The sequence below is a fragment of the Chiroxiphia lanceolata genome, chromosome 19 (assembly GCF_009829145.1).
Source record: "Chiroxiphia lanceolata isolate bChiLan1 chromosome 19, bChiLan1.pri, whole genome shotgun sequence".
NCBI lineage: Eukaryota > Metazoa > Chordata > Aves > Passeriformes > Pipridae > Chiroxiphia > Chiroxiphia lanceolata.
In genome coordinates, this window is record NC_045655.1 from 5,802,662 (window position 1) to 5,816,717 (window position 14,056).

The 14,056-nt window shown below is 55.9% G+C and overlaps 1 protein-coding gene across 2 annotated transcripts in view; it reads left to right on the forward strand.

The window, feature by feature from the left end:
* Positions 1-8,293: 8,293 nt before the first annotated feature.
* CASKIN2 (CASK interacting protein 2) overlaps positions 8,294-14,056 on the forward strand; it is a 33,787-nt gene continuing 28,024 nt past the window's right edge. The window contains exons 1-2 of one of the 2 annotated variants that reach the window (XM_032706325.1): positions 8,294-8,334; positions 10,450-11,164. In XM_032706325.1, the coding sequence (XP_032562216.1) occupies positions 11,071-11,164 (94 nt within the window). In that variant the 5' untranslated portion in view covers positions 8,294-8,334; positions 10,450-11,070. Of the gene's footprint in view, positions 8,335-10,449; positions 11,165-14,056 lie in introns of those variants that run through there. The other variant, XM_032706326.1, reaches the window with a different exon arrangement.

The window sequence follows — 14,056 nt, forward strand, 5'->3', positions numbered from 1 at the left end:
GGGCTGTTAATGGTTGTGGGATGTTAATGGCATGGGATGGGAAACCCTCCTGACTTGGACCTGCAGGTCCCAGGAAAAGCTCTGCTCAGTTCTGCAGCTGGGTCAGTGGAGCAGCCAGATGTTTCTTTCCTCTCTACTTCCCCCCAGGCAAACCAGCCATGTGTTCCCTGTGCTGCTCCAGGGCGTGGAGGCATCTGTCAGGGTTGGAGGCAGTGGCTGAGGGCACTGGAAGAGGTGGAAACCTTTTAAAATGACAATGAAAAAGTAAAGTGATGCTCACTTATGAAAATAATAATTGCTAAACTGCTTTGCCTCTTGGGCTGTTAAACACTGAGAGCAGAGGCAGATGTTCCAGCAACAGCAGTCAGCATTTGTTATCAGCTGGGAGTTCATTAGTTGGAAAGACGGGAGAGGAGCAAGACACGGGTTCAGTGTGAGCTTCCCTGTTTAACGTGGCTCAGGAAAAGGCAAATGAGATTCTCGGGGGGACCCAATGTGATGTTTCCATGGTGGGAGTTACTGTTGTGTAAACTGGCAGTGAGGCTTCGTCTGCAAAGCTGTGTGTGTTCTCAGTCTTTAATGTCCATGTCTGTGTAGAAAGTTGAGCTACAGAAAGGCTGAGTGGTTTGGGAGGTGACCGGGGTGACGCTGCAGTTGGACAGACCTGGCACCATGTCCAGTTTTGCAGGTCAGGCTCACAGAACAAGGTGCTTTCTGAGACTGTGCTTTCTTTCAGAATCAGTGCAGGGTTGAGGAGAAGGGTTAAACAAGCAGAAGTTGACTGTTTTGCTGGTTGCCTTAAAATATTTGGAGGGAGTTCATCTGGATAAAAATCAACCCCAAATGTTATTTTTGATTGACTCAGTTCCTGAAGGGTTTTGCAGCAGTAGAGGATGCGGATACATCACTGCGACGCTTTCTAAATGTCCCAGTTTGCCACTGGGCCTCTTTCTCTCCTCTCCTCCTGATTCTTCCTGCTGCGTGAGAATGGCTGTTGGTCTAGAAGGCAACAGAGATATTTCTGCTGCCTCCTGCCCTGGGTTATTCCTCTACACGAAGGCCCCTTCCCACATCTTGAGCCACCATAGCCCTGTGGTTCAGTGCACTTGGATCCTCTTTCCATTGGCACCATGCACAGGAGCCTGCTTGTGCCTGGGTTTTTTTCTCTATGCCTTATTTTCCAGACTGGGGTGACAATGAGTGCCTTTGTAAAGCAAATTTAAATATACTGCGCTAAGTTCTGTATAAGAGCATGTGTGTGTGTACGAATCTGGGCTGCTGAGGTTGCAGCCAGGGTTGTCAGCAGACCCAAGAAGCCAGACCTATCTCTAGGTCCAGGGTTTTTTCCCATCAGAAAAACATAGTTAATGAAAGCCTTCTTCTGAAAGGAATTTCTTAGCCACACTAGAGGGATAACAAAGTGAAAGCTGTGTCCTTAATCCTGCCCTTTCATCTCCTAGAAATTCCTTCCTCTCCTGTCTCTTTCCTTGTGTCCGAATTGTAAAAAGAAATGAGAAATAATTTCCACTTGGAAAAAACCCAAGACAACAAAACTCCAGCCCAGCTGATCGCAGCAGAAGCCAAGGAGACGGGAGCTGAAAGGAGGGAGCTGTTAATGAAGCATCAGCAGCGAGCCAGGGGCAGGAGCTGGAGCCCATCCAGATGGCACTGCTAATTCCCTGCATCCACTTTACACGCGTGTCCTCCTGGGAAAGAGCTCAGCCGAGCGGCCGCTCTCCGCAGCGCTGGTCAGACACAACCTCGCCCGCAGCCCCAGGAGGGGATTTGCCTGGGTTATTCCAGGCCTCCAAATCAGCTCATCCGAATTCCCTCCGTGGATGGGAGGAACGACATCTTCTCTGCTGGCTGTCGAGGGAAAATGGAGCCCCAGACTTTGGTTTTCAGCGCTGCGTTGCTGCGTGGATGCACCAGTGCTTCCCAGGGCTGGGAGGAAGGAACAGAGGGTGCAGAGAGGCAGGGAGCAATGGGAGCGGAGGGACCAACTGGAATGGGGAGCAGAGCTGGCAGTGTGGGAAGCAGGGGTGCATCAGCATGGCCCCAGTGGCAGAGCGTGCTGTGGCTGTGCCCTGCCTGCAGCCCGGGCACCCGCAGCTTCCCTTCATCCCCAGGCAACCCGGATATTCGTGTTTCCTGGCCTGACAGATAAGGCGGCCTCGCCATTAATCAGGAGGCCTGGAGAATGGGATCAACGCGAGGCAGGCGTGCTGCACAGCTAATCTCCTTTACTCCCTGATGATGGATGGAGCTCATTGCAGACATTAATCAAGTCTGTGAGTGTGCACCGGGCAAAATGGATTAGACACTGTGCTCTTGGCAGAGGTGTGTCCTGAGTCCCTGGGCAGTCCTGGAGGATGCCTGACGTGGTGGTGGTGCCAGTCGGGCTGCAGTGCAATGGTGTGGTGCAGGTGACAGATATTGCAGCTGCCAGAATCCCAGGAGAGCTGTGGTGTGTCCCTGCTTCTGCTCCACTGGCTGTGCCTCTCCCAGGGCTCAGAGCTGAGAGGTGGGTTCTGGTCACGGCTGGATCATGTTCATCCATGGAACTGCTCTTTCAAACAACTTGCAGAAGGTCCTGGGATGGCTTCAGTTGCACCCAGATATCTCCAGTTCTGCAGCCCCCAGGTCTGCCTGTTACCCAGAGGAGACCCAGTTGCCTGTGCAGTGAAGCTCTGGTGGGAATGGAACTTGAGCATCAGGCAGCAGAAACAACTTATGAGCCCCTGGAAACTGAGCTGGAACAGGACCCACTGTCAGATCCCAGCCCTGGTTGTAGGTCTGCAGAATCCCTTGCAAAAGGGTCTTTTCTGGTGTGAGATCTTGTTCCAGCTCCAAACTGTGCCACATACTGCTTTGGACATTGTGGACTTGAGGAGCAGTGCCTTAGAAGCAAAGCAAGATATTTGCAGACAACATGAGGAAAATGTTCTCCATCTGCTTTGGGCTGGTGTTGGAGGTTCCTTCGTCCTCCAAGGAAGAAGCTTAGGCCCAAGGAAGCAGAGGGAAATGCTCTGGAAAGTCATGGACTGTGCTGTAGCACAAGTGTCATGCCACAGGGAGCAGGGTATGGATTTCCATTTTAGCCATCCTGCAGCACCTGCTTCTCCCTTAGAAATGAGCAGCTCGGGGTATTCCCAGTGGGGACCCCTGAGCCCTGATATGTTGGAGCGATGCCGGTGGCCCACACGCTCTTGCTGCGTGGCAGCTGGAGGTTGCAATATTCACTGACAGCCAACGAGTTGTGGTTTTCTGATGATTAATGACACCTCCCTCCTCATGGGAGACATTCAGCCTCCACGCAGCTGGATGATAATGGAGCCAGGGTGAAATTTGGGCGTTTCCAGAGAATAACGCCCAGTGCAGGGACTGCAGTGCTGGGGTTGCAGGGTGGTTTGATTCCCCCAGTGTCAGTCCTGGAAGGGGGTTGTTTCTGCAGGTAAATGTGCCTGACCTTCATTTCCAGGATGGGTGCAAGTGGATAAGTGGAATCCAAGAGGTTTGTTAACAGACATTTTCTTTTCCCCCCTCTGCCTTAAGTGCAAAGCCCAACTGACATCAAAGCAACAGAAAGTCTAATCCCGTTTTGAATCAGTGCAAGCACACACAGCGAATGTTAAACAGGGAATCCGGCAGCAAGAAAAGGGAGGATTATCTTTAATTTCCTGAGTGAGGGACTAAGCAAGGGAGACAGAGAAAAGAAAGGCACAAGACCAGAAAGAAGTGGCTGTCAGCACAGGGAAGCTCGAGGAGGAGGAAGGCAGATGGGAAGGACAGTGTGAGCAGCAGCACACGTGTGCCTGGAGAGGTGAGTCCAGAGGGAGCCGGGCACTGGCATATGGGAGGGATTCTCCTGTTGGGAGCCCCTTGCCAGCACCTGCCCAAGTTCCCATGTGGATACAGGGGGAGGGAATGTGGGTAGGGTTTGCTGTGCCAGGGCAGAGGCTGGTGCAGGCTGTACCTCCCAGTTTGCACGTGTTTGAGCTGAAGCTGTGGAGCTGCTTTTCAAAGGAGCTCGGAGTTGGACTGCCCTGGAATGATGTAACTGAGGGCTAGTTACCTGATTTCACTTCTGGGGGGGGGAAATTCTTTGCTGCAAAAGATACTAGCTGAGCAGAGCTTCCTAAATTACCCCCAAAGCCTTGTTACCCGCCTGAGAACTGACTCCAGGTGGGTTTATGTACCTGTTTGCCACCAGCAGGTACCACCAGCTCCACTCAGGACAGTCCCTGCTGCATTTCATACCATGGCTGATGTTCAGCTTCATGGTGCACGTGCACATGGAGCTGTGTCCAGTTCTGGCCTGGGTCTGGGATGTATCCTGGCACTGAAGCCCTCCTGGTGGCAATGGCCAGCCAGAGGCTGCAGGCAGCAGCTGTGCTGCATGTGATGTGGTGGGAGGAGGTGTCTGGGGCCAGACTGGCCCAAACTCTTCTCTGCCAGAGCCTGGTCTCTGGGAGCTGTGATCCTGCTCCTCCTCCTTGTGGGCACTGCATCTCTCTCTTGATCAAACCCCCTAATTTATCTTCTTGGACTTTTTCCAGCAGCAGCTATTGCCAGGAGGGTGTATAAGAGGCAATGGAGTAAATGCCTTCGTAAGCACCTTTGTGTCCAGATCCCCCATCCTGCTCTAGCTTTGCCCTTGACATTGCTGCCAGTGATGTGGAATGTTGAGCTGGGTGGGAAATGCCTGGCCTGGATGTAATGTGGGAGGGGATGGATGCCTGTGCAAGAAAGGGTCCCTGGGGATGGGATATGACTTCTGAGGATGAGGAATAAGATTGAGACTTGCTCTGTTGCTTAAGAACAGGACTGAAGCCCAGCAGTGGGGCACCCATCACCTGCCTGTGTTCAGAGAGCCAGGTGATGTGAGAATCAGTGTCAGGAGCTGCAGGAAAGGCTCCTGTGGGTGGCTTTAAACCTGGGCAATAACCTGCTTTTTGTCATGGCCTGATTCAGTACAGGAGAGGCTCTTCTATGCTCTGCTTCATCCTCAGCCTGCACCCTTCTCTCTGCAGGACAGATCCCAATGTGGGGTGCCACAGCCCCTGTTGTGGTGATGTTGCCCTTGTGGGTGTGCAGGTACCAATGTCCAGCCCTGCTCTGACCCTGAATTAGGAATGTCTGGGCAGTGGTGTCTGCACACCCACCCAGGGAAACCAATCCTGTCTGGCTACAGGTACCCAGCTGCTGTTGTTCCCACATTAATCTGAGCCTCATCCTGCCCTGGTGTGAGATGCAGCCTTGAGGTTGCAGCAGATCTTTGGGTCGAGCTGGGTTTGCTTCAGAAAAAAAAAAAAAAGGCAGTGAAAGGAGAAGCCTGAGCCACAGCTGAGAGGGGAGAAATGTGTTTCCATCCAGCTGGTTCATAACATACTTTAAATGGTTTGGATGTCTGGTATGGGGCTTTGCAGACCTCCTACCCACTCAGTGGGGATGAGACGGCCATGAACTTCCAAGTTTGGCTTTTGTGGGTGAGATTTGGGAGTGGGAGTCTTGAACTCTCAGATTTGGACCTGTGTCTGTCACTGCCTCCCCTGGAGCCAGCACTGGCCATGGAGCTGCTGTGGATGCTGCTGTGCCTTTGTAGCTGCTCCTGCCTTTGTAGCTAATTTTTCTGCCTGGCAGTAAATCTATTGCTTTTGAATTTTTTACCCCATCTCAAAATAATGTCAGAGTAGAGAGGAGGGGTTTGCACAGCTGCTGGGGCTGTGAGATGAACCAGGATGAGCTGCAGCCATCAAGCAGCCACCCAAAACATGGGCTAACCCAAAAAAGCTACTTTGAAATGTTGCATTATATTAAAAAACAAAACCAAAACCAAACAAAAGGTTGGTTTGGGTTTTCTTTTCTTCCCCCCAATACTTTACAAAGAGACGATCGCCGTAACAGGGACCTCTAGATGGCAACATCGATCTGAGGAGCTGCAAAGCAGGAGCCCGCTGCGCTGAGCAGCTCGACCCGGGTGGAGCCCCCAGGCCCCATTCCCGAAGTGGGGAACACAAGTAGGTGTTACTTTAGGCACCTTTCTGCAGGGCCTGAGGGCAGAAACGGCCCCACAAGGGTGCCTCCACCCCGACCCCCCCCCCCCTAAACTCTGAACATCTCATTCCGGTAGAGAAGGGAGAAAATTTTTAAAGGGGTTTCTCTGCAATGGAAACTCAGTCGATGGTCTTGGCACCTGGTCTGCAGACACAGGGGAATAAATGTCATGGTGGGTCTGTCAGCTCTGCAAGGTGGACACAGCTGGAGCCTCTGGCAGGTCTTTGTGCTGGGGTCACCAACCAGCTGTTCAACCTTCAAGAGTCAATGAAAAACTGGGATACATGATAGGAGATGGGGCTGCTGCCTGCTTCTTCCCCCTCAGCTGTCTGCAGGCAGGGATGCAGAATGAAGGCCTGGGCTTCAGTGCAGTGTCAGGAGCTCTAATACGTGGCCAAATGTTTAAAGGCTGTGCTAGAAATCGTTGATTTCTAGTAAACCCTCCAGCGGCACCCTCCATTCCAAAGGCTCGTGTGACACCAGAAATTAAAGCTTAAATTATCCGGGTTTAATCACTCTATTGTAACTGCAGAGACAACCTTTAGATGGGAATATCAGCATGGTGTGCCCTTACTGTGGTGTAACAGCGTGTGCTGGAGGTCGGCGGGGTGAAGAAGTCCTACCCCTGCCTGAAGCGGGACACACATTTTGTACAAAGGAAGGTCTGGGCTCCTCTTTTGCAAAGTGGGTTTAGTCTGTGCTCAGGGAGCTGCAAAGCTTAATTAAGATCCTTAAAAGGACAAAAGGTGCTACATAAATTCAGGGGATTATTATAAATGTCACTGCGCTTTACAAGCTCTGGCAAAACTCAGAGGAGGAAAAACAAGACCTTTCACTTCACAGCCTTTCCTAGCAGGGCTACTCAGAGCTCCGTGCCTCAGCGTAGCAGCCGTACAATGTTGACATTTATAATTAGATGTGCATAATAATCTCTTTATTCCTGAACTGAAAAGACAGGGTGTGTCTCGAAACGTCAGTCCCTCCTCCTTGCCAGGGATCCCCCTCATTGGAATTGCTCATGAAACCATCATTTGGTGAAATGTCTCTGGGCCTGGTTCAAGGAGGTAGTACAGGATCGTTGCAACTCCCCCAGGAAGCTGCAGGCTGGGCACTTAGTGAATAAAACCAAAGCCTCCGTGTGTTTTTAATCTGATTAGTTGATGATAATCCAGTGGTATCATGCAACAAAAACTGTCCAGCTTTATTAGGCAACCTCTTGTTTTAAAAGAACTGTGCTCCGGGGAGCACTTGGCTTTGCTGTTTCTGTTGAAGATTGGCAGAAATGGGTGATTTTTGGTGGTTTTAGTGCTTTGTGAGAACAGGATTAATTTGGGTTTGGGCAGCTGGGTGTCGGTGGATTTTGGTCCCATGGGTGCTATCAGTAGCTTTGTGCAGCCCTGCTGCCCAGGGGGCTGGGTGGGGAGGGGGCAAAGGGCTGATGGAATCAGAATGTGGCTGAAGGTGGGGGATTGTTCCCCGGGGCTGGTTCCCAGACCACCCTGTCGTTCCTGGATCGATGATGGGGGCACCTCTCTCCGGGGCTGGTCCTGTAGCACCGGACCAATCCCGGGTCAAGCACGGGGGGATCACTCGCTGGATCGGTCCATGCAAGTCCCAGACCACCAGGTCGGCCCTGGATCGAGGATGGAGGATTGCCCAAAGGAGCGGGACCCGAACCACTGGGTCCGTCCTGGATCGAGAATGGGGAACCTCCCACCGGACCGGTCCCGGTCCGAAGGTGGAGGATCGCCCACCGGGTCGGTCCCGTACCACGCCGGTCCCTCCCCTGGCCGCCGGTCCCGGGCGGCGTTGTCTGTCCAGCCGGACTTTGTTCAAAGCGATCGCTCGCCCGGGAGCCCCGGGCACCCCCGGCCGGGGGCGGAGCGGTGCCGGTGCGGCGGGATGGGCGGCCCGGCCCCTACCCCGCTCCGCCGCCTCATCACGGTGAGTGACAGCCGCCCCGGCCCGGCCCCGCCGCACAACCCGCCGGGCTTTTCCAATCAGGCCGGGCCGGGGAGGGATTTCCTGCCGGGACGGGGTCGGCCCGAGCGGGACTTTGCCGAGCTCCGCGCCGCCTGCGAGCCGGGACCCGCCGCTCTGCTCCGGTACCGGCCCCGCTCCCACCCCTCGCGGCTCGGGAAGTTGCTGCCGGGCTGGGCTGAGCTCGGCTCAGCACTTCTCGGAGCGGCTCGGTCGGGTGCGGTGCGGTGCGGTGCGCTCGGTTCGCCCCGGCGCGGTTCGGTTCGCCCCGGTGCGGCGGGCTGGGAGCGCCGCCAGGTGAGTGGGACCGGGACGGCCGGGCTCGGGCCGCTCGCAGGAGCGACTCGTCTCGGGGGGGCTGAAATCCCCCCTGAGCCCCCCTGGAGGAAGGAGCCGCCCCGCCCGGGGGTCTCGGGGCGGGGGGAGGCGGAGGCGTGGCCGGTGCCCCCCTCGCTGCTCTCCCGGCCGCGCCCGGAGCGGGGCTCCCCGGGGCCTCCCGGGGGAGGCGAGATGCCCCCGCCGCCCCTCGAGACTCGGGTCGGTGCCTACAGCTCCCTCGCATCTTTCCTCCGCCACTTACGTAACTGATTTGGATTTGTTTTGGGGGTTTTTCCCCTCCTCTCCCTCCTTTTTTTTCCCGGCGTTGCCGTTGGCTGCGGGAATGTTTGGGATACTTTCGTTCTCCAGGTGGATTCCTGGGCTGGAGGCTCAGCTCTGCTCGTGTGGGAGGGATTGTTTGCTGTTGCTTTTCCAGCTTTGTGTGTTTCTTGAGTTGTACCTTCGCTGCTCCTCTCTGGAGAGGTGGAGAATGAGCATTCGCAGCTCTCGGTGCCTCCGAGTTACCCGCTGAGCCTCGCGTGCTCCGGGAGCCGTAGGCAGCAGCACGGGGCTGTTTTCCAAGTGAGACCGTGCAGACTTTTAAAATAAAGAGTAAATAGTCTCAGCGCCCTCACACTCGCTTCTTGTGAGCACTCTTGAGGAGCAGCATAGAGTTGGTTGTAGAGCATAGGGTTAAATGAAATAGTTCGGAAGACGGTGCAGCACAGGAGGTTTCGGGAGGGGATTTGTTTGCAGCAAGAGGTTAGTCTGAGTCAAGTGGCTGAAACTTTGTTGTAACGTAGATAAGCTGGTGCAGGTGCCCCAGGACGAGGGGAGGTGAGAGCTGACGTGGGGGTGTACCAGCCCCAGCACCGAGGGGCTCATCAGCTGAAGGTGGTGTGGATAGGGGGAGAACCACCCAGCCTGGTGTGGGACTTGCACCCCCCCGTGTCCTAGAAGCTAAGATGGGACGTTAGCATCATCTCTTCATCTGCCCTGTGTACTACTGCACCCTGGGGAGTGCCAGAAACACGGGGAGCCCACAGAGGGGTCTGTGTTTGTGGGCAGCTGCAGTGTCCAGCTGTACTGCGGGTGGGCTGGTGCCATGGGATGCCCCTTCTGGTTTTGCCCCCCACCCTGACAGGATCTCTCTCCCTGCTGTTCTTCTCTCCCCTGTGATCTCCATCCTCAAAACAGTGACCTCGATTGCTCAGAGGAAACGACACCCTCTATTATATAAACGGCTGAGGGCGAGCGCTCTGGGAAGGGAGACGGCACTGAGCCATGGCTGGGGGAACCGGAGCTGGTTCTGACCTGCCCTGGATCGGCGCAGGGGGAGTTGTGGGGTGATCTGGAGATGGCCTTGCAGCTGGCACGGCGTGTGCTCCCTGCTCTCCTGCACGCACGCTCCTCCCCAGTGTAGGAGCAGCCTGCCAGATGCATGGCCCTGAACCAGGAGGGATTTTCTTGCCACCCAGTTTGGGCAGCCCAGGCGCAGAGCGGGAGCACAGGTTGGGACGAGTGAAGTGCTACTGCAGGACCTCGTGTTCTCTCCAAGGTACCCTGGCTGGCCAGGACAGGGACTTGATCCTGTCCTCCTGAGCACAGTTGTGCTGCTGAATTACACCCACCTCCTCATTGAGACCAGAGAGAGCTCCTGAACTGGTAAAATTTGGAGGGTAAAGGTTTATCCTTGCACAGGAGGAGAAGAGCGTGAGACAGGCTGACCCACTCCCACGGGCTGCAGAGGACTTTGGCTAAGCCTCCCCAGCTCCATCCCTCAGGTGCTGCTACTGGGAGAGGGGGAGACATTCTGTACCCTAAGCCCTGTGTGCTGTCTTTAGGGAGGAGATGGTGTGTGTGGCCCCAGGGGGACAGGGAAGGAGCTGTGTCCCTGTCCTGCTCCCGGGGCAGCACCCCCAGGAGGTTTCCTCTGCAGGTTCTTCCTTCTCCGCTTAACATTAGGATGAGCCAACTCCCTCCAGGACTAAATATAGTCAAAGTATTCGTTCTTCGGCACGGACACAAAAGCTGTCGGGACAGAGCCGGGAGGTAAATGGCATTTGGGGGCTGACTGTGATCTTCCCTCCGCAGGTCCTGGGCTGCCGCGCCGGGGCTCGGCCGAGCGCGGGGCTCGCCAGCCTGCCTGCAGTGCCGTCACCAAGAGGAATGCCGAAACGAAGGGGCTAATGAGCACCAGAGAGGGAGGATCTATAACTTCCAGATGGCAACGAGCCCATAATCCCTTTGGGAAGAATTAGGGACTCGTCAGCCGCAGCAGAGCCTGGTGAGGGGAGCAAAGCGCGACACCTCTGGCTCCCGGAGTGCTGTGAGAGGCCGAGGGCATCCCAATGCCGACTGCACCGGACACCCTGCCCCGAGCTGCCTGGCTTTGTTTCATAGAGTCCTGTTGCTGCTGGGAGCCCATCCCCAAGCACTGAAGTATTTTTTGTTTTAATTGATCGCATGTTCTCCAACCAAACTCCATCCGGGTCCTGCTCCTCCCGACACAGAAAGGGACTTCTGCTCTTAACAGAAAGACTTCTTTCTTCTGGTTTTTATGCCCTGTGGGATTGCAAAGCGTCTTTCTTTCCGGATTTCATCTTTCATCAAAGTGTGTTCTGAGGAATTGGGGGCTTATTCCCATGGCTTCATAAACCTCTGGGATCTGAGGGTCTCTGCCTTCTGCGTTGCTACCGCTCCCACCTGTCTGCGATGGGGCGCGAGCAGGAGCTGATCCAGGCCGTGAAGAACGGGGACGTACCCGGCGTGCAGAAACTGGTGGCCAAGATCAAGGCGTCCAAGAGCAGTGAGTACCTGGGTGCAGAGCCGTGGGCTCCCTCCCCTCAGCTGGGCACTGCTGCCTGTCCCGGCGTGCAGGTCCCTGCTGTGGGCTCGGTGCCGTCCCAACCGGGGTGCCGGTGCTGGCTCTGAACCCCGGCACACGAGTTATGCCACGGCTGGAGGCGGGAGCGCAAGCACAGCCCGTGCGGATGAATGACCGGGCTGTAAGCGATCCTGCAGCTGAGCTGGGGTTCCCCTCGGGCTCAGGGCCGTGGGCCACTGAGCAGGGACGGGCTGAGGGAAACAGCCGTGGCAGGGGCAAGCGAACCGGTTGCGGGGGGACGCTGCTACAGAGGGCCTTCAGCGGTTGCTGCTCACTCCCGGCCGTATTTATCTTGTGAAAAATTATCATCCCAGCCAGTCGACTGGAACCAATCGTCAAGCCTTGAATTTCAGTCTGGTAATGTTTAACCCTTCAGCAGGGCTGTTTTCTTGCATGTGCTCTCAGAAAGGTCAATGGCAAGCACAGCTCAGAGCGAACAGCAGGTCTGGAGGGGGTCCCCAAGGGCACTGAGGTCCTGCAGGTGCCACGTGGCATCTGGAGGAGATGGGGAGGGTGGAAAGGTGGAGGAGAAGATCGTGGCCAGTGCCACGGTGCTCATGTAGATAGCTGAGCTCCTGGTCACTTCTCCTGACATACCAAGAGAAGGAAACTGGGAAAAGTAAATAAAAGGACTCTCGGTGAGGTGTATGGCTGGGGGAAGGTGTACAGTGCCTGCCCAGGCTGTGGGAGTGTGGAACCCCCTGCCAGGGCTGCTCATCGTGGGGGGTCTTGTGGGTGTGTGTGGGAAAGCTGTCCTGAGGAGGGAGAAGAAGCTTTAAGTCTTCTTAGGAGCAGCTCAGAGCAGAGAGGCTGGCACTGAGAAAGGCGAGTTAGGCTGAGGATTATAAACGTGAGGAGGGGATCAGGTCCCCTGGGTCAGCTACTGGAAAGCTGTGGCTGGGGCCAGAACTTTGAAAATCCCAACTGTTGGGCCTTGAGGAGGTCTGTGAGCCATCTCCTCCAGAGAACAGGGGGTGCCTGGTGACCCCTCCCTGGGTAAAGGGACTGGATGTTGTTGCCTCCATTTGCAGCTCAGGGACTGTGTCTATACAGGGTCCCTGAGCTGAGTAAGAGCGATTTGCCTACGGGGGTGGGTTGAAGGACACTCCGAAGGCAATAAATAACATCAGGACCTGAGCATCTTGCTGGCTGACGGCAGCCGCGTTCCCTTGAGCTGATGTCCCACGGCTGGGCTGCGTGGGCAGGCTGGGGTGCCCCTGGCTCTCCTCCTCCTGCACCCCCGGAGGGTTGAAGTTACACTCTAGTTTCCTGCCGTCCCCTCCAGTAACTCTCTCCCAGTTCAACCCCGTCTGTTTTCTCTCTGGCGCCTTCCCCTCCCTCCAGCCGTGGGGCACCCACGTGAACATGTGTGTTTAACTCCCCCGCTGCAGCGGCGTCAGCAGCTCCCTCGGCTTATTTTCATTTTACTCCTTTATAAGGAGGGGGTGAAAAGCCCAGACCCCTGCAAGGCCACTGCTGCAAGCCCTCGGTGCGGCTCCTGTGCTCGACCCGCTGTGGGGGCTTGCCTGATCCCGGGGGTTTGCCTGCTCCTGGGGGCTCGTCCCCGGCACGGAGGGCATCACTGCTCCCCATCGCTTACAGTTCCCTCTCCCTCCTCTCGCCGGTGCCATGTGAGCCGAGCATTTGCTGGCTTTGCCTCTCATTACAGTGCCTTTTTCATATGATAGGCTGAGATGCTGAATTTTTTATTTTTCGGGGGTTTTTTTGGGTTTTTTGGTTGTTTTTTTTTTTTTTTTATTCCCTCTAAGAGTCCTTCTGCTGTCTCAGTGGATTGGGAGCTCGATCGCTGTGATCAGCCCTCTGGGGCTTCCTGTGCCTAAAAAAGTCACCGCACGTAAGCAAAAACCAAGCGCCAGTCCCGGCAGCGGGAACTTCAGGGACACGTTGTTTAATATTCTCCGAGCGCAGCCTCCTCCCCGCGCAAGCGCCGCCGCACAAGTGGGTCACAGCACCTATTATTATAAGGTGGTGGGATGGGCAGGGAGAAGGTTTTGGGGGCAGGAGCGGGAGGGGAAGGGCAGGCGAGGGCAGTTGTCCTGCCTGCGGGAAGGGGACGCCCGGGCGGTTCCGTGGTCACTTCTGTAGCCGGGGAGGGGGGGTATCCTCTGGGAGAGGAGAGCCGGGCTGCTCCTGCCGGGCCAGCCGTGCTTTGCTGAGGTTCCCTGGCAATGGAAACATCCCGCTTTTTATTTTCCTTCTCCCTCTCCCCTCCCCTCTGCGTCGGAGCGCTGCAGAGTTTAATTGAAATTGTTAAACGACCCGTCACGGCTTTGGCCTCTCTCCCCGGCGATCAATCACGTCCCCGGGCTGCCGCCCTCGCCAACAATGCGCCAGTTGGCCCGGCCAGGGCGGCTGAGCAGCACCGAGGGGCTGGGGCTTCCGGGGGAGGCGAGAGGCAGAGCTCCCCCGGCCGGGAATCCCATCGTGGGAAGGGGTGACTACTCCTGGAGCTGGACGGTGCCCAGCAAGGTTTGTGTGTCCCCATCCCTGGACATGCAGGATTAAGGAACAGGGGTAGAGGGGATGCCAGGGTGATGCTGGGAGGGGATGTGTGACGCCCCTGTGACAGCTGGGGGCTGGAGGAGCTGTGGAAGGTGATGGGAGCTGGACTCCCTATTTGCCTTCCTCGAGGGAGTGGTGAAGGTTTTTGTTTAAACGTGTGCGAAGTGCAAAGAAAGGGCAGCAGCTGAGCAAACTGGTGTTAAACTCTCAAGGACGGGCAGCGAAGCTCTGCTGGGGTTCAGCTGCTGCCTCGGGGAGGTTCAGCCAGCCACTTGCCCATTTCACCAGTGG